Here is a 20,263-nt window from a genome sequence, read left to right as displayed (position 1 = left end):
ATAAGTTTCTCAATATAAAAAAATATGGATTTCATGGTTCAAAGTATCCAACAATGGGGTTATCAATTTTTATGATACGCCCTATACACATATCATTCATAAAGATGGGGCTATCAGCTTTCCAATAATTCTTCAATGCGTGTCTTTGGTAATGGACTATTGAGTGCCATTGTCTTAAATCCAGTGTAAAGGCTTGTCATGTTTCACTCGTCACAAATCAACTGTCTAAGGCTCGAAAATATGACGTGAGGTTGAAAGGTGACATCGAGAATCGTACGTAGCCCACTCTTTGGAAACGACCTGCTTTCTTCTTCGTGTCTCGCATGAAAAGTGAACAGTGACACGTTACTTGTGAAAACGTGAACTCAGCATAATCGTGGCCGAACCGGCTGCACACCAAACCTGATCATTAACTCAGTATAAAAAATAACAATATTTACATAACACGTGGTCAAACAATAATCAACAACTCAATTTACAAATTAATATTAAAGATCGGCCATCCACGTCCAATTGTTCTAATTTGAATATAGTACATAAATAAATGCCGCCAGGAGCAAATATAAATGCCGTCAGAAGCAAATATAAATGCCGTCAGGAGCAAATATAAATGCCATCAGGAGCAAATATAAATGCCGCCAGGAGCAAATATAAATGCCGCTAGGAGGAAAAATAAATGCCACCAGGAGCAAATATAAATGCCGCCAGGAGCAAATATAAATGCTGTCAGAAGTAAATATACATGCTGCCAGGAGCAAATATAAATGCTGTCAGAAGTAAATATAAATCCTGCCAGGAGCAAATATAAATACCACCAGGAGCAAATACAAATGCCGTCAGGAGCAAATATAAATGCTGTCAGAAGTAAATATAAATGCTGCCAGGAGCAAATATAAATGCCGCCAGCAGCTTGGTCTGACTTGGGTTAACATCCACAGACAAGCTGCTGACCAAACTGCCCATTTCCTTACAAGAAATGGCCATTTTGTTAGTTCATACTTACCTATGGAACACTTTTGCATGTTACTCCATTTGGGCTCAAACACAAGAGTATCCCTTTAATTTTCTAAAGGGAGAACTGAGTTAACAGCTCGGCCGCCAGGCGGCGCCCTGACCGATCCCGCGAGATCGCGCCGATCTCATGCCGCCATATTTAGTCTTTACTCTTGAGCGTTAATAAAGAGTATGTCCCGTTTGTGGGGACGGCGGGAGGGCCGTGTTCCATAGGTAAGTATGAACTAACAAAATGGCCATTTCTTGTAAGGAAATGGGCATTTTGTGTCATTCAAACTTACCTATGGAACACTTTTGCATCGAATCCCGGCAACCTATTGGAGGTGGGAAACGAGGACTTACCTAAGGCTGAGCTGTTGTTCCATCCAGGAGGCACCACCGGCATATTAGCTAAGGAGGACCGCCAGGGGAAAGAAATGGGGAGAACCCGGAGGACCGGTATTTTGATCTCGGTATTACAATCATATTATAGAGAGTAATAGACCCATTCTCCGGAAAGCGCTAGAATTGCGTAATAAAACCATCTTCTTTCCGGCAACAGAGCTTAGAGCAAGTAAGGCATGTTGAAGGGTGTAGAATGAATTATTGCTAAACAACAATAAGAAATTGCGTCCTTTCTAGTCTACTAGGGGTTGCCTGGATGTTGAAGATAGGGCATATCAAAAATGGCGCAAGATGCGCGTTTGACTCTTCAATCGGGCTTCCCCCCCCTTTTTTGATCTAGCCAGGATCAAACAACATGCCCCGCAGACACAATCGGGCCGATTGTGTGCATGCCATCTACGAGGGAAGAAACGTCTCGTAGGTAGAAACGAGAGAATGTGGAGTGATTACTCCAACATGCAGCGGAAACGACTTCTTGAAGAGCAACTCCTCGGTAGTTAGCCCAGGAGGTGGCTAGTGCTCTAACTTCGTGCGCTGAGATGTTAGCTAGCGCACGAAGATCAGAGGAAGTCTTCAAGGTGTTGTAGGAAAGACGAATAGTCTCCACAATCCACCTTGAAATAGTGGCGGCCGCTATCTCTCGTTTATTTCCCTCCTTATAGGACAAAAACAAACGCTCTCTCCCCTGGCGGATACCGGGAGGTTTTGTCCTATTTATGTAGAACTTTAGGGCCCTGACGGGACATAAAGTTCTGTCAGGAAGATCATAAGAGATCGTTCCTGACAGAGAGGGAATAGTAACCGGGGGCCGAGAGGCGGCCGGTCCCTGGTTCTTCGCCAGAAATCCTGGTATAAAAGCCAGGATAACCTCCCCTCCCTCTCTAAAAGCCAGCTTCTTAAAAGAAAGTGCATGGAGCTCTGATCTCCGTTGGGCGGTAGCCAAGGCTACTAGAAAGACCGTTTTGAGTGTCAGATATTTCATGGATGAAATAGACATGGGTTCAAAAGGATGCCTCATGAGCACCTTAAGGACAACAGAAAGGTCCCATTTAGGGGTGTTGTGAACCGGTCTAGGACGCTCTAATAACATTCCTCTGAAAAGAGGGGTTATTTGGTCCTCCCAACGAAGATCCCAGGTGCTTAAAACACGGAGGGTAGAAGCGATGGCGGACTTGTACCCTTTTATAGCCGTGACAGATAGTTGTCTTTCCGTGAATAATTCAATAAGGAAATCAACTAATCTGTATATAGAGGGAGAGATCGGATTAACTCCGTTCTCCCTGCACCAGGAAGTGAAGGTAGACCACTTTCCTTGATACACATCAAGGGTAGACCCCCTTTGAGCTGCGGACATGCGCTTGACAGCGATGTCCGAAAAGCCTCTCTGGTGGAGATGCAACTGGATAAGTTCCAGGCGTGAAACTTGAAAAATCCAGGGTTCTGGTGGTAGCATCTCCCCAGGGGGTGCCACAGGAGGTGCTTCCAAGTAGGAAGACTCCTGGGGTGATCTATCAGGAGCTCCAGCAAGGCTGGGAACCAGGCCTGATTTGGCCAGCAAGGTGCGATGAGAGTTATTCTCACCGGATGGCTGGTCAAGATCTTGTTCAGGACTGGTTGGATGAGAGGGAGGGGTGGAAACGCATATGCGTTCAGCCCGACCCAAGAGGCTGTAAGGCTGTCGACTTCCAGGGCCTCTTCGTCCGGAAGTGGAGAGTAATAGATGGGAAGGCGATTGTTCAGCCTGGTGGCGAACAGATCTACCTTCGGAGATTGCCAAAGGCGACAAAGGTTGTCTACAATCTCCTGATGGAGTGTCCACTCTGTCTGAACTAGCTTGTTCTGACGGGACAGGGCGTCGGCAAGGATGTTGCGATTGCCCGGTATGTGTCTGGCACATATCGATACTCCAAGGTCGGCACAAAGATGGTAAAGCTCCCAAGTTAGCTGGCAAAGAATGCCGGACTTTGTGCCTCCCTGTCTCCTGACATATGCTACTACTGTAGAATTGTCGGAGAACAGGGTTACTCTCCGATTCTTCAGGCGAAGGGAAAGAGCCCTCACGGCAAGAAGGACAGCCTTCATTTCCAATATATTTATTGGAAGAATGGTCTCCTCCCTTGTCCATAGACCTCTTATGGACATGTCCCCGTTGTTCAGATGTGCTCCCCACCCTAGTAGGGAAGCATCTGTGAACAGGGACACTTCTGGGGGCGGTGGAGCAAGATCTACACCGCTTTGGAGACGAGTCTCCGACTCCCAGAAGTTCCAGACGTTCTTGAGTAGGTATTGAGGTATCAATACCAACTTGTCTAATGGGTCCCTGTGGGGTTTCCATAGAGACATTAGAAACATCTGGATGGGACGCATATATAGACGGCCAAGGGGGATTTGGTCTGCTGCCGAATTCAGAAGTCCCAAAAGGCTCAAGCATCGCCTTGCGGGAGCTTGAGTCCTTCCTCTGAATTCTGCGACGAGATGAAGAATTTTCTTTATCCTGTCTAGGGGGGGCAGCATTTTCCCTATGGCCGTAAGGAACCGAACTCCAACGTAAACGAAGTCTTGGGATGGTATGAATTCTGACTTTGTTTCGTTGATAATCCAACCTGCGGAAACTACTTTTTGCTTTAGAACCTGAAGTTGTTGCAGTAGTAGTTCCCGCGATTTGCAACGGAGTAGCCAATCGTCTAGGTAGTGATGGAGCTTGAACCCCATCACGTGAAAGGGAGCGACGAAGGCTGTGACTATCATCGTAAAAATTAGGGGTGCCGATGCCAGACCGAACGGCAGGGCCCTGAATTGATACGTCTTTCCTTCGTAATGGAATCGAAGGAAGTGTTGATAGTCTGGATGGATCGGTACATGTAAGTACGCATCCATTAAATCCATCGATACCGCCCAATCGTTGGGCTGTATCGCCGTTGCTATAGACCTGGTGGTTTCCATCTTGAAATGAGGAACATTCAAGAAGGTGTTTAACCTGGAAAGGTCTATGATCAGCCTCCATGTCCCTGCTTTCTTGGGAACCAAGAAAACGTGGCTGTAAAAGCCGGGGGAGCATGGATCTTGAAGGACCTGGATAGCTTGCTTCTCCAGTAATGTCGCGACCTCTGCTTGGAGGGCAGAGGCCTTGACTGGGTCCTTCGGTGGCTGAACTGGGGTTGGATATATGGTAGTCGGGGGGGTACGGTTGAAATCTAGTTTCACTCCGTACCTCAACATGTTTGGGACTGGGGACCCCTTTGGGCACCAATCGTCCCAAATGTCTGCAAATTTTTGCAGACGGCCCCCGACTACCGGAGTCGGCTCCTTTTTGCGTCCGGGAGGAGAAAGGAGGGGGGAGTCACCTCTTCCGGCCAGCACCCCTTGGGCGAAAGGAGTGCTTAGTCGGACCGGATCCACCCTGGTTAGAGGAAGTATTTTTCCTCTTTCCAGTCCGGCGACCCTCCGCTTCCCGTCGGAAGGATCCAGCAGGAGCAGGCTGACTAGGCGGGGTAGGCCTAGGCAGGACCTGCCTGGCGTACGGGATTGAACCCGATGCCTGCTGGGGCCTCTCTATCTTTCTAGCGTTAGGTAGAGAGGTCTTGGCCCTCTGTGTCGCAGTGGGGGCATATAATTTGTCCCAATCTTTCTGTGCTTGAGCCGCCTCTTGCACAGAATCTGCGAACAGGAAAGAACCGTCCATAGGAGCGGTTCTTAAGGCCCCTTCCAGCTGGAGGGATCTGATGACATTGAGAGAGCCCAGTGCGGCGTCTCTACGGAGTAGGACGCTATTTGCTGCGGTCTTGGCGGACAGCGCAATAGCGTGCCTAATCGAATGTGACAAGGATGTCACAAGCGATTTTGTGTCATCAGATAGTGACTCATTATCTTTTAGGGATCTGGCTAGGGCCAGGTTAGTGTGCTCTGCGTAGGAGAGCACCGCTAACGTGTTTTTGGCCAGACCCTCTTGTGCTCTAAGGTCTCGGTAAGCCGAGGAGGAGGTCACCCTAGGCACGAGTTGGTCCAGCTGTACATCGTCCTTTAATATGGAAGTCGATGCTGCAGCTGGACAGCCGGCCGAGCTGACTCGATAATAGTCAGCGCGGTACTGCCTAACGGGAGGAAGTTGTGCCGTGAACAACTTCCCCGGTTTACACCAAGCTTCCGGTCCGACTGCCGGAAGGACAGGGATGGAAGTACGTTGGTGGGCGCCTTGTGAGTCTCTGATTGTACGCTCCAAAAGTTCAGAGACTGCTAACACCGACGGGGAGGGAGGAAGGAATTCAAGTGCCCGAGTGGAGCCTTGAGAAACCTGTGGATTGGGATCCACTTCCTGTCCCCAGAGTGAAAAGGTCGGTGTTGACAAGGCTGGCAGTTCCGGCGGGGTAGGGCACAGATCCTGCGGGAGGTACGCTCTGATCAAGGATCTGAGTGTCCTCATATCCGACAGGATACTGGCCTCCTCTGGTGACAGCTCCTCCTGATTGGGGGAGCGGTAGCCTGGCTGAGAACTCTCGTTCTCAGAAAATTCCTCTAAAATAGAGGAGTCGGATGGTGGGTATCCGATGGGACCAGGCGCACCAGAGGAACCGGAACCCTGCTCCAGATGGCTGAGTCTATCAGAAAGACCTGCTACCATCTGGATGAGCTGGGACAGTTGCTGTCCCGACTCGGGTTCCGGACCCGACGTGCGGCTTCTCTCAACGACGGGCGGTTGAGGCGAGGGTGAGCGCATAAGCGAACCCTGGAAGCCGTATGTGCGGGCGAATGGGTCTTCCGGAAGCGGAAGTTGCCCATATTCTGAACTAGAGTTCAGATGTCCTCTCTGCGTAGCTCGTTCCATGGGAACGACGCCTCTGCTACGAGGAGGGGGTGGCACTTCCGGTTGGTTCCACCCAAGAGGTTGGCCAACGTAGGAAGGTGCCTGCATTTCCGGTAGGACGAAGTCCGAAACCGGAAATGCCCGTAACTCCTTCGCCGGTATGGAGCTACCGGAAGCCCTTTTAGAAGGAGGTACGGAGGGCGGAAACGCTGTTACCGAAGACGCATGGCGTTTCGGAGGTGGCGTTATAAGGTCCGGCCCTACTCTACTGTGTCCGTGAGGACTGGGGTTATTTCGCAGTAAAGACTGAGAAAAACCCCCAGTAGAGTCTTCGGTTACTGAAAAAACGGGAACCCGCGTCAGTAACCGGAACTGCAATCGGCGGACCGGAAGCAGGGTGCTCCCGCGGGTACAAAGGGCTTGTACTCAGGGGAGCGGACGACAGGGGAACCGGAAGGTTCCCTGAGGTCCGGGGTATATTAAACCCTTGGAGACTTATTGGATGTAAGTCTCCCTTGGGACCACAGACATTAATAATGTCAGATCCCGCATCCTTCGCAGCCGCGGCCGGAACCGGAACTCGGCTGACGGAAGGGGTGGTGGCGGGAGGTTTGCTAGACCTCCGGGTTATATGCCCGGAAACGGAACCGGAAGAGGGTTTAGGCGTCTTCGCGGCCCGTTTCCCGCCACCAGACGCATTCCTTTGTGGTGAGACAAAGGATGCCGTCGGAGGGGTACGCCATATAAAAAATGGTACCAATGACAATAAAAACACTGGGAACCCCAAGTAGGCCAGAAAGGACGCAATAATTAATGGAAAGGAAAACATGCCTACTTGAATTAAACACTATTGCAATGGATCTGAGTCTTGTTCATTACAATAGAGCGGAGAATAGCCTACTTAACTCTACCCTACCAAGATCAAAATAATGGAGCCGGGTCGACTAAGCTAGCTAAGAAAATGTCTATAATTAAATAGACTGGACAATACTAATGCCAAGATAAGTTTGGCGGTCTACTCCGTAGGTGAATGAACCCAAAAATCGTCTAGACTTGGCTGGTTGAATTTGGTTTTAAATCGAATTCACGGCAGCTTTGAAAAAACGATGTGCTTCGTAGAAGCACAAGAGTAAAGACTGAATATGGCGGCATGAGATCGGCGCGATCTCGCGGGATCGGTCAGGGCGCCGCCTGGCGGCCGAGCTGTTAACTCAGTTCTCCCTTTAGAAAATTAAAGGGATACTCTTGTGTTTGAGCCCAAATGGAGTAACATGCAAAAGTGTTCCATAGGTAAGTTTGAATGACACAAAATGGGTGGAAACTGAAGCCATATGTGCCCTAAGTAAGTAAGTAACATTCAAGCGATAGCAGTATTTTAAGCAATTCGAAATAGGAATGTACAGTCCTAAAAATAGGGTAATACAGTGGAATCTCACTTAGCAGACACCTCTCTATTAAGGACAACCCTCTCTATTAAAGACAACCCTCTCTTTCAAGGACACTAGTTTTGGTCCCAAATTGGTGGTTTCTCTTCAATTTGACCTCTCTAATCAGGACACCTCTCAATTAAGGACAGCACTTGTCAGACCGGAGGGTGTCCGTAATAGAGAGGTTCTACTGTAATATGTCAAAGCGCACTTGAGCAACTGAACTGTTGAATGGTGCACTATATAAATCGGACATGTATAAATTGTCGTTATGATGGGAAACATGTCCTGGCCAAATTAACCCCATCATGAAAAGGAAGTTACACACTTCCTGTCTTAGGCCTGGTTTACATATGATTCACGCTATTGCCTGTCACGGCTTACATATGACACGTGTCACAGGTTTATTGATTTAGGCTTAAAGGGGGACTATAGGCAGGAGGAGAGGGGCTAATTTGGCCATCTTCAAATGACTAGTATACACAATAAGAGCAGCTTTATGTAACTTATCTTGCCTGCCTAGCTGCTGTCTAGATTGTCCCTTTAAAACATGACATGAAGGACAGCCCTTTTCTTAATTTCACAACAAACACACACTGCATAACATAATAATGAAAGACTATCTGTTCCTCGATCAAATTTCGGAACAAACATCACAAAATCGACGGTAGTCATCGGGTGATATGAACAGGGACTAGCAAATGCTCTTATCTAAATCTCCATGTACATTTACACTAGGCCTTCCTGTAGAAAATTGCAGTAAAAGCATTTGCTTGTCTTTGTTCATATCCCCAATTGTCTTTGCAAACTTGGCATCAAACATCACAAAATGTCCTCAGCATAAGTCCAGCGTTCGTTCGACACTGTCCATGCCGTCAAAGCAGGGTTCAACGTCGAAACGATCGAATTAGATTTTGCCGTTTACTCCTCGCCGCCGTAACGTCGAGTCGTCATCGTCTTCTTCCAAGTCGTCTTCGTCCTCCTCGTCAAATTCCTGGAAAATAACGAACGAGGAATTTTTTAAAAACACAAAAATGGCATGGCTTTCAAGGAACTAAAATTCTCGGCTCTTCACAGTAATTCAAATTGGACGTAAATGGTAGCTTTCTGTATCTGGACCTTTGCTAGGTCAAGCAAAAGACCCCACAAATAAGAAATGTGACTAGCTTACGTGGACTTTCCTTCTGGGCAAAGACCGAGGGACTAGGTTAGGGACCGTAGCAAAAGTATCGCACCTCAAAATTGAACGATATTTTTCGTTTGGGGCCAAAGGGTCACTTGGTTTTCTTTTTATCGGAAAAACAATCAAATTTAAACTTCCTGCCCCCCAAAAGCCCTTGCAGAGGATGTTTCCGATGCACAAGTTCTACAAGCCGGTGTAGAAAATCACTGACTTTCAACCCCCCCCCTTCAATGCTGTGAACTGTATGCATCATCATAAGCGTAATGACACATCGATACCCTGGGGCCGTGAGGTTGCTAACTTTGTCATTGCCTCCGTCGCATCACTCCCCCATCTTGGCAGTAAGCCAAGGTCACGTGAATGAAGTTCAAAGTCAATTGTCTTAGGCAATATCCAATCACATCGAAGCCCGCGACTCTAGGTACCTTTCTTCGGGTTAGGTATGCATAACTTATGCAATGTCACTCTTCAGTTGTGGAGGAGTGATACAGTTCTCAATTTCACGATTTCACCAATTTCGTCGATCAGTTACATACCTCAAGGTCATCACCTGTGTTCTCACTATCGTCGTCCGCCGACTCACCCTCAGACAGGGGGCGTAACATCCTGGTCTTCAGTGGGCGCTCCCTGCCCATCTCGGGCTCGGACGTGCACCCGTCTTCCTCGTCGCCGTAATAGTCGTCATATTCATCGTCTAAAAATAGAATAATTCGCGAGGTGAAGGTCACTTCTCGTGAAGAAGATTGGCAGTACTCATACCAAATGTGTTTATAACCTTAAAACAATGTCAGATTTGAAGACATCTTCTCCTTGCTGAGAATAATTAAACAGCTCAGTCTATCTGCAAAATTTATTTCCGTGCGACACCTGGCACAGGTTGATTGAGGAGTTACGCACTGATCAAACTGTGCCTGACATGATGGGGTGAGACAGACACAGGCTGATCGGCAGGCAATAGCTTGATTGGGCTACGATCGGTCCATTGAGGATCTCCGTGCATAACTCAAATGAAAATCTAAACCAATCCATTGACCCCTCAAAGACCACCGGTGACATCTTCTGCCAAATTTGGGAATCATGCTTTATGCTTCTCTCACCAAACAGGGAGTTGATCGGGTAAATTTTCATAATCGTTTTAAAGGTTGACCATAGGGACCGGCATTTTGGCTAGAAATTGAAATCCTAAAGAGACCAGAACTCTTTCACACTGAAGTGAATATCAATTTCAATGGTGGGAAGTGCCAAGAACACGAAACGTCTGAGAAAAAAGATCGTTGCAGTTGTTTTATTTTCACATACACCAAATTCAACGGTGGGAGTCAGTTCCTTGTTTTATACAAGACAGACTCTAACCCTTAATACTGGCATTCACTTCATTTTGAAGGCGTTCTGAGTGCTTTAGGGTTTCAATTTCTAACCGAAATGGGGGTGCCTATGGTCAACCCTTAAAATACCCTGAAAACTCTGTTTTTGAATCGACAAACGTTTGATGTTAAGCCCCCCTGATCATAGCATGCAATATATTCATTAGACAGCAGGACCAGACACCAAAGAGCAAGGTGAAAAAAGGGTAATAATTTTAACAGGTTATTTATCACAAGCAAGAGTTGGAATAACCCCTAAATATTTCTATCTTACTCCCATGGGCACCATTTTCAAACGGCCGGAAACTGGGGAGAAAATACGTACATCACCTCAAAATAATTACAAGGGGCACCAAATTTCCTATCAAATCTAATCATAAACACCCCGAGCCTCATGCAGACTCACTGTCTATTTGAGTGCCAAGTCTATACTGGCCTAAACCTAATGGAGAAAGATACATCATTACTACACTTTATACACCAAAAACTCACTACTTCAAACCTCATTACTTCCTTTGAAGTAATGAGTTTTTGCTAACGTCCAGGTGCTGACTGTCGGCCACGCAATGTACCATAGCTTTTTTATCCCAGGCACGCTACGAAGAAACCACAATAGTCGAATGTACATGTACGCAATGACCACTTATTGATAGACCATACGCCCATGACTGAATAGTTCTTTCTAGACCATACGCCCATGGATTGGCGCCAGGAGGCCATGATTCGCACCGTGTGATAGAGTCGATTTTGTCTGGGACTTCGAGTGCGTTTAACGGAGTGAAATAAGCAGCAGACGATACATAGCCAGCCGGCAGGAACTAACAAAGGATCAGGAACCAGTAACGCCCAATACGGGTGAATTTTCACTTATTTATGAAGACACAGGGATACGTTCTCTCACCAATCATACAGTTCATGTAGGGTAGAATGGGGTAATTGTAGCCCTGGTTTATTTGTAGCCCCTGCATTGTTTGATGCATGGGGATATCAATCAATATCATAGGCAGGGGCTACAATTAAACCGGGGCTACAATTACCCCATTCTAACTTATCATTTATTCATCAGTGAAAATCTCACGCTTATTTCTCCAAAAGAATGGGTTTGACCCCGCCACGGAAGAACTTCTGCTTCTAATAATGAAACGGCCAGGGGCCATTGTGCTCACCGTATATACATCTTTTAGTAGGCAGGATCATGCTTAGTTTAGAGGTGAATATGGTGAACACAATCAGGCATGAAGACTTTTTTAGATGTGTATTGATGTCAAGTAATAAGACAGGGCAGTATATATAAGTTTATGATCCAACCAATAATTGTCTATGATATCAATAAGATCAATATCGTGTGATTGCTAAGAGTCCCTGCAATAAAATTCATCGAAAAAAAGTCATTAATAAGCGAGATATTGCACGTCCTACTTTTTCAGTTTTGACCCCCTAGTGGCCAAATCAAGAATCATATCAGGCCAAAATTCGGTGTCAGAGATTATCTGATGTAGGGGGTTACATGTACCAACTTTCAAGTTCATAGCTTTAGCAGTTAAGAAACGTGCCATAGTTACACTCGAACGGTCAATTTACGCCATTTGACCTCTGTGACCTAGAAAAGGAGGTCAAATCCAAAAATCATAGGAATTGTGATGTATCCTTGCTAGGAGTCCCTGCCATAAAATTTTATCGAAAAGAATTCACTCAAATAAGCAAGATATTGCACTTCTTCCTTTTTCCGTTATGGCCCCCTGGTGGCCGAATAAAGAATCAGATCAGGCCAAAATTCGACATCAGACGTTATCTGATGTAGGGGGTTATATGCACCAACTTTTAAGTTCATAGCTTTACTGGTTAAGAAACGTGCCATAGTTTACACTCTAACAGCCAATTTACGCCATATGACTTCTGTGACCTTGAAAAGTAGGTCAAATTGAAAACCCGTATAACATGTGATGTATTCTTCCTAACAGTACCTACCATAAGAATTTTATTGAAAACAAGTCACTTATAAGCGAGATATCACACTTTTTAGATTTCCACTTTTGGCCCCCTGGTGGCAAAGTTAGGAATCAGATCGAACCAAAATTCAGCACCAGAGGCAATGTGATATAGGGGGTTATATGTACCAAGTTTCAAGTTCATAGCTTTAGTTTTTAAGAAACGTGCCATAGTTTACACTCTAATGGCCAATTTACGCCATATGACCTCTGCGACCTTGAAAACAAGGTCAAATTAAAAACCTGTATAATATAAAATGTATATTTGCTATGAGTACCTACAACAAAAGTTTTATCGAAAACGAGTCACTAATAAGCGAGATATCACACTTTTTAGATATCGACATTTGGCCCCCTGGTGGCCAAACAGAGAATCAGATCGGACCGAAAATCAGTGTCAAGGGTCAGCTGACCTAGGGCATTCTGTGTACAAAGTTTCAAGTTCATAGCCCTAGCAGTTAAGAAACGTGCCACTGTTAGGATACGACGACGACGACGACGACGACGACGACGACGACGACGACGACGACGACGACGACGACGACGGACACAGCGCTATCATATAGACTCCCCTTACGGTGAGCCAAAAATGTACAGTGGAATCTTGCGCCTTGACGGTGTCTCACCATATCAAAAACTGGCGTGTGGATGCCGACAAACACCACCTGAGAAGCACCCACAGTCTGAGGAGAAAGAGGGGAAGGGGCGACAAGGGACGGGCTGGAAGCAAGAAACCAAAAGCTGTGGGGAAGAGAAGAGTGGGTGAGTGAGATCATAGAGAGGTCGCAAACCCTCCCGACTCCTACTCCAACTTCATATCTGAGATTGAATAACGATCATCTAGTGAAATACAGTAGAACCTCTCTGTTAAGGACACCCTCTGGACTGACTGACACTGTCCTTGATAGAGAGGTGTCGTGATTAGAGAGGTTGAATTCAATGGAAACAACCAATTTAGGACCGAAACTACTGTCCTTAATAGAGAGGTTGTCCATAACAGAGAGGTTGTCCATAATAGAGAGGTGTCCGCAAAGGCAATTTCTACTGAAAGTTTCCAGCTCAGATGGGAATAAATGTGAAATGTTAAAAGAAACCGCATCGTTATTTTGTTATTTTAATCACAATAACCTTCGTCCAATATATCTAACGCGTCGACGCCAAACTTTGCAGCAAACTCGCATAATTTCGCGTCCGCTTCTGAAAATGAAACCGACACCAGGATGAGGGATGATGATTGGATGACAGTCCACTGAGCTCCAGTTGACGGCTTACCCTGTTGATGTTAATTTGGCATTCGAACCCACATGCTTTACATCAACAGTCTCTAAGAGCAACGCCAACTGGAAATCAGTGACATCGTGCCAGTCTGGGTACCTTGTATACTGTGGCCTTCAGACCAGAATCGGTGCAGACGACGGTTTCGGGATGCGTCTGTGGTGGGCAGAAATGTTTAGATGAAGCACATTCAAATGTTAAAGAAGCACAAATCACAACAAGACGTATTAAAATTCAACATGATACAAAATACTAAAGAGTTCATGTTTACGATAAAGTAACTTGTTCATTTCTTTTTTACGAATCGGCCAGAGGACCTACATGTAGACAACACAGTCAAACACTAGGGGAATCAGGGTTTCCTCCAGAGGGGGGGATGGGGGGGATTCATCCTCCCCTAAAATATTTCAAGGGGGGATATCCCCCCTTAATTTTGAGCACTAAAGTTTGTTTTACTGTCAAATGAGTAATTTTCATGATTTGATATGTAAAATAAGAGCATTTGGGAGCCAATTGTAGCGGTTTTAGGGCAAAAAAAAACGTCTCAGGAGGGGTCATATACCCTTTTTAAGAAAAACTCTTTTTAGAAAAAAACATTTTTTTAGAAAAAAAACATTTTTTTTGCTCCCCTCAAATTTAATCCTGGCGGAAACCCTGGGAATAAGAAGAAATTTGAGCCAGTTGTTGACATCATAAATCAGACCAGGCTTTATATTTGACTAAACTACTGCCGGACATCAAGAGGCTGTCAGAGTAACGCAGTGGAAACGTAAGTGCTGCTTCCTGGGGGAGGGGGTCCCGGCGCACTCATGCGAAAGCGAGGGTGACTCACTTCGACAGCCTGTAGGTTTCCTCCTACTTACGACAGAATCGCCCCCTATTGTTTATAGAGCTAATAACATCCCAGTTGACACTCAGCTCTTCGACATTTTTCAACACAAAGGGAAAGAGACGCTTCTAGATGTTTCTTTCCCTGAAGCATCTTTCCACTGTCCTAATTGGATTTCTTACCATCGGATCCAACAGAGAGCAAAGTCTTGAAAACATGCCTTGACATGTCGACTTCAAAAACCACACTTCGTAATGAGGAACCGGCGTTAAGATAAATGCCAGTGGCGCCGCCAAAATCGATCGTACCTTCTGACGCCATGACGTCATTTTCTGGTCTGTTGACGTCGCATGAGGTCAATCACGGGAAACCATTGCGTACATTTTTGCACAGGATTTCAACAACAGAAAACGTGCCCAATAACTGACATCGCGCATATTTTCCGCAAAATTATCTTAAGAAACTGATAGCTCAATAGATTCAAAACAGGAAGATGCAAACGTCGCCGAAATCGGTCGAAAATAAGCGATCGTTTTCGGGCTCAGAAATAACATGATAATGCATTGGAAATGGAGAGTTTTGGTATGATCGATTGCAGCGCCACGCGGCGGATAAATCGCGCCGGTTCCTCATTGACTTAACTACATGTCGAACGCATAGAGAAAGAGAGATACGTGTAGTTCTACTTTTTCTTAATTGGATTTCTTACCATCGGATCCAACAAAGAACTTTGGCTTCTCAATCCGTGAGACCAACTCGGCCAGGTCTTGGAAACAGGCCTCGACAGGGACGTTGTGGACTGCATGAGCCTGAAATACACAGAATAAACGAGACATGGAAAAGAAACCGTGGCTGCCCAAAGGATAGCTCGCGTCGTACCGGAGACAAGAAGATGACGAAGCAGCTTCGTCTTACATGCAGTATTCTCCACAAGGCCACTTGTCGGGTGATTCCACTCTGCCTAGACAACTTGCCACTTTACCTTGGAAGAGCCACCCCTACTTTGCTCTAGAATTTGTGACCCGTTCCAGCAAAGCCAGTCGCATGTCGCTCTGAGCTTGGCAGGTTGAGACAGACTGTTTGTTCATTTCACTATTGTCGGCCTTTTGTGAAATCTGACGACATCAATTTTTTCTAATATCTCCTGGTGTCATCTAGGCTCATCTTATGTGCGACATGCGACTGGTTTTGCTTGAACGGGTCACATTTATGAAAGGGTTTCGATAGGGCCTACTATCCTACCTTGTGGTGCACACGGGAAGACTTCCTGAAGATCAAGACAAGGGTACCGCCCTACCTTGAGAAAACCCCGTGGAGAACTCTTCAGCTGGACGTGGGCAAAGATCTACCGACAGGCTACCAACCGAACTGACTTGAAACTGATGATTGAAGCCTTATGTGCCCTCAAGGCATGAGAAGGAGTATCAGTACAAAAGTGTCAAATCCAGATAGCAAAATCGTATTTATCAGTCACCAATGTGGACACGGCTCAGTCTGAATAACTTCCTATGGGCGTTCCACTAACAAAAGACGCGCTACAAGTGTGAATTTAGATGATAACCCCATTGATATCGGTCGAACGAACTGAATACTTTTTTAACCATCGTTCCCAGATTTACCTGCGCCCTTGACCCAACGCCCCCCTTGATGGACGTGCCCGAGTGCCGCCTCTCCGAATCCATCTCCTCTCTCTTCTTCTCCTTGAACAGCTCGTTGATGATGCCTGTCTTCTGCCATGCCTGGAACATGGTCTTGCCGTGATTGTAACCAACGTCCTGAAACACAATTTGAAGATACTGAACCATTCACCTGGGACATTTTTGAACCAAACTTGTTCCTTTTTCGTTTTTTCTTGATTCTACGCAAAATTCAAAATTCAAAATTCTATGTGAGTGTACTCAGATGAGCTTGGAACTTGCCACCAACAGTCAAAAGGTCACATGATGTCAATATGAACAGACATTTTAGTCCACAGATGATGGCCTTATTATTATTATTGAACCATTCACCTTGGACATTTTTGAACCAAACTTGTCCCTTTTTCGGTTTTTCTTGATTCTACGCAAAATTCAAAATTCAAAATTCTACGAGAGTGTACTCAGATGAGCTTGGAACTTGCCACCAACAGTCAACAGGTCACATGATGTCAATATGAACAGACATTTTAGTCCACTGATAATGGCCTATGGGTGAAGCTGAAATATTTGGAATAGATTTCCAAGACTGCTTGTGGTTTATCAGCTAGACAATGCGTTTAACAGCCTGGCGGCACTTTTCTTTGCGAGAAAAAAACCACTGAATATCACCAGTCGCAGGTGAGCCAAGACTAAACTCAAATTCAACTCACGTGGATCTCGTCAAATGCGCCAAACTGTAGTGTGGCATATCTATCAATAGGTGGCCGGACGTATTCGCAGTAGTCTGAACTCTTGACGTGTTCCAGCTGGCTCACGCAGGAGACGTACGCAAGCCGGCCCTGGATCTCGTTCATGTCCGGCACCTGCAAGTTCAAATTTCAAAATTCATAATCCCAAACGATAGTCTGCTCCCAGATGATGAGAAATCTTGCACACTGCTCTCATTTCCACTATTTCTCTTGGATTTTCATTAAACCAACCTCAAATGAATCTTTATGTCATGTCCCATCCCTTTAATCCATTCAAAACCTCACTCCGTCGCCGACTGCGACAGAAAATGATGACTTTGTCCAAGATATGTTCCCCATGTGGCAACTGTGGCAACTGAACCTAGGACTGCCGAAGTGATAGGCGCTGACATTTCCATTGGGCCACCCAACAGCCCTGCCAAGTTGCTCTTGAGATCTTGGTGGGAACTCGAGACAACTGCCATGCTTAGGTCTACAAGGGATATAAGCCTGATTCCTCAGAGACCTGGCTACTCAGCCCAGGTTTCCACAGGTCTGCCCACTTTGAGAAAACAGAGAAACTGGCCACATGGCCTAAATGAGCAGCTCATCAGATCATGGGGAGACCAAGGGGCAACTGCCAAACAAAGTCTGTAAAGGACAGAGGCCCGATTCCTCTGACACCTGGTAACTTAGCCAAGGTCATGACTGCTCAGTTTGGAAAATATAGCAACTGGCCACAAGGCCACACTGAACAGCTCATCAGATCATGGGGAGACCGAGGGCCAACTGCCATGCTAGGCCTATAAGGTACTTAGGCCCGGTTCCTCAGAGGTCTGGCTACTCGCCTCAGATCTCGTATCAGCCTACCTTGACTTTAGAAGCCCATGGATTCCATCGCTTCCATAGCAGCCACCAGCCTGACAGTTGGTCGCCATAGTTATCTAACGAGTCATCATCCTGGCTACCCACGTCTACGGCAAAGATGGTCTGGGCTCCCATCCCCCTCATGATATCAGCTGAAAAACACAGTTGTTTTTAAAATTGAGTTGAGAGACATGCCTTGTCTAATAAACTGTTGTCTCTACAAACGAAATTGGGAAATTTATAATGTTTAATGGGATTAACCAGAGCAGAATCCCTAGAGGAAATGGGAGTCTCTCAATTAACTGGAGTCCCTGGTAGAAACCAGAGTCCCTGGAGAAACCAGAGTCCCGGGAGGACACTAGAGTCCCTGGAGGACACTAGAGTCCCTGGTGGAAATGGGAGTCCCTGGAGGAAACCAGAGTCCCCAGAGGACAATAGAGTCCCTGGAGGATACTAGAGCTTCTGGAGGACACTAGAGTCCCTGGAGGACACTAGAGTCCCTGGTGGAAATGGGAGTCCCTGGAGGAAACCAGAGTCCCCAGAGGACACTAGAGTCCCTGGAGGATACTAGAGCTTCTGGAGGACACTAGAGTCCCTGGAGGATACTAGAGCTCCTGGAGGACACTAGAGTCCCTGGAGCATACTAGAGCTCCTGGAGGACACTAGAGTCCCTGGAGCATACTAGAGCTCCTGGAGGACACTAGAGTCCCTGGAGGATACTAGAGCTTCTGGAGGACACTAGAGTCCCTGGAGGACACGAGAGTCCCTGGAGGAAACCAGAGTCTGCGGAGAAAACTTCATGGGCACACTCGCACAGATATACCACAACAGAGAACCCAGGGCTAAGTGTCTTGCCCAAGGCTACACTCACCTGGAAGGTTGTTGACATAGCCCCCATCAAGGAGTAAATGCCCGTCCACAGGATCGCACAGCGGGGGCAGGTACCCTGACAACGACATACTTGCCCGGATATATCGCCAGAGAGAACCAGACGTATGCACCCGCATCTTGGAGGCGGATATATCCGTCGTGACGCAGAAGTACGGAATCCAGAGATCCTCGATCTGTCGGTCGCGGAAGACGCCCTCTATTGACTTGTTGAAGGCGCTACCACTCATCATGGACGTGATCGGGTAGGTCAGGTCCAGAACCTTCTTCCACAAGGAGTTCATGTCCTAGAAAGGAGGAAGATTGAAACTGATATTACTTAACTCTTTCTCTATTGTACCTGGTATGTACCGCGTCCGTGCATTGCGTACTACTGGCCCACAGTAATGGGTAAACCACCACAGTCCCGTTAAGACTTTGGTTGGTTCCACCTGACAAAACGAGACGACAACACTTCCGTCTCGTTTGTTCAGGTGTAGCCAACCAAAACTTATAGGGACTGCCTATGAACGATAGAACTTGGGGGAAATTTGGGAGGCCGTCCACCTTGTTCGAAAGAGTCGGGCCAGATCTTCTCCTACCCATTAGCTGGGTACACTTGACCACTATGAGACGTTACCTTAGACCATTCCCTGGCACGTTGCGTGAAACGTGTAAGATTGGTCTCCTCTGCCCAGATTCCACCCATGATCGATCCGATACTCGTTCCTCCGACCATGTCGATGGGGATACCCGCCTCCAGCAGGGCCCGAATCATACCCACGTGAGCTATACCCCTGAAAGAAGCAAGAAATGGCATGTATACACAGGGAAAGATGTCCATGCATGGATCGTTGATGGGCCCATGGATGGACTTTTTGTTGAACAACACAAGTTTTTGTAATTCTCTCCCCGCAGATAGTACAAATCTGTGACTGTGGCTATTTTCAGTCCGACCACAGTGACCGCAATGTATAATATACAGTGACTTATACAAGATGGAAGCGAATACTGGCAGGGAGATAATGATTCACACTATGTGTGCTTTGGAGAGTGTTTTGGGTGGGAATCCTCACCTTGCTCCACCTCCGCCTAGAACGAGCCCGATGGACGTCCCCGTCAGGAAGCGGGCCAGACGCGAGAAGTCCGACATGCGATCAGGCTCGGTTGATTCGAATAATCTCTTGTAGGACTCGAGCTGAAGAGGAAAAGTCAGCCAGTATGAAGAGGGAAAGGTTTGTAAAAGTGCGCAACCTGATAAAGAGGGCAAGTCTTTTAGGATGCACACTACGAAGGGGGATGATTCCAATGATCACACCTACCATCTCCGCTCTGTTATTGCTCCAACTTTGGTGGTCCCTCGCACTAAGTGCAAAACCTTTGGTGACCGTTCTTTTTACAAGTCATCACCGGTTCTATGGAACCAGCTACCTTCCAACATCAGGCTTGCTGGTTCCATAGACATTTTCAAAACTCTCCTGAAACAACACCTTTTCAGGGAGTGTTTTGCTTTGTAAAGCGCCTGAGAATTTAAGTTTTTCTTTTAATTCAGGCGCTATAGAAATTCTTATATTCATTCATTTATTCAAGAGGGAGCAACTCTATAACAATGGACAGAGATGTGGGTGTTTTACCGTTCTGAAGGCTCTTTCTGGTGTGAACTTTGAATTATCTTCCCGACGACAGAAGCGTCCGTATTTTGACACCGACACTTTTGCACCGAATGGCAAACGGCACCCAAGTTGTTTAAACGTCACGTTGCGACGCGTCAGGATAATGCAACGGTAAAGATACAGTACTGACGTCACGTTCAATCACAACGGTCTAATCCACAGACAGGGATGGTCATGGACCCCTCGTTTCACAGTTTTTAAACGTGTTGAAATTCTCGACATGCTC

General features: G+C 46.5%; 1 protein-coding gene across 1 annotated transcript in view; it reads right to left on the bottom strand.

Annotated features, from left to right (window-relative positions):
- Positions 1-7,511: 7,511 nt before the first annotated feature.
- LOC135501727 (patatin-like phospholipase domain-containing protein 7) overlaps positions 7,512-20,263 on the bottom strand; it is a 38,372-nt gene continuing 25,620 nt past the window's right edge. The window contains exons 24-34 of the mRNA XM_064793978.1: positions 19,441-19,562; positions 19,005-19,161; positions 18,369-18,672; positions 17,501-17,649; positions 16,613-16,765; positions 15,885-16,040; positions 14,975-15,074; positions 13,536-13,592; positions 10,580-10,615; positions 9,346-9,503; positions 7,512-8,620 (exon numbers count right to left, since the gene is read on the bottom strand). Of these exons, the coding sequence (XP_064650048.1) occupies positions 8,534-8,620; positions 9,346-9,503; positions 10,580-10,615; positions 13,536-13,592; positions 14,975-15,074; positions 15,885-16,040; positions 16,613-16,765; positions 17,501-17,649; positions 18,369-18,672; positions 19,005-19,161; positions 19,441-19,562 (1,479 nt within the window). The 3' untranslated portion in view covers positions 7,512-8,533. The remainder of the gene's footprint in view (positions 8,621-9,345; positions 9,504-10,579; positions 10,616-13,535; positions 13,593-14,974; positions 15,075-15,884; positions 16,041-16,612; positions 16,766-17,500; positions 17,650-18,368; positions 18,673-19,004; positions 19,162-19,440; positions 19,563-20,263) is intronic.

Source organism: Lineus longissimus, chromosome 17, assembly GCF_910592395.1.
Source record: "Lineus longissimus chromosome 17, tnLinLong1.2, whole genome shotgun sequence".
Taxonomy (NCBI): Eukaryota; Metazoa; Nemertea; class Pilidiophora; order Heteronemertea; family Lineidae; genus Lineus; species Lineus longissimus.
This window is presented reverse-complemented; position numbering and strand designations above follow the sequence as displayed.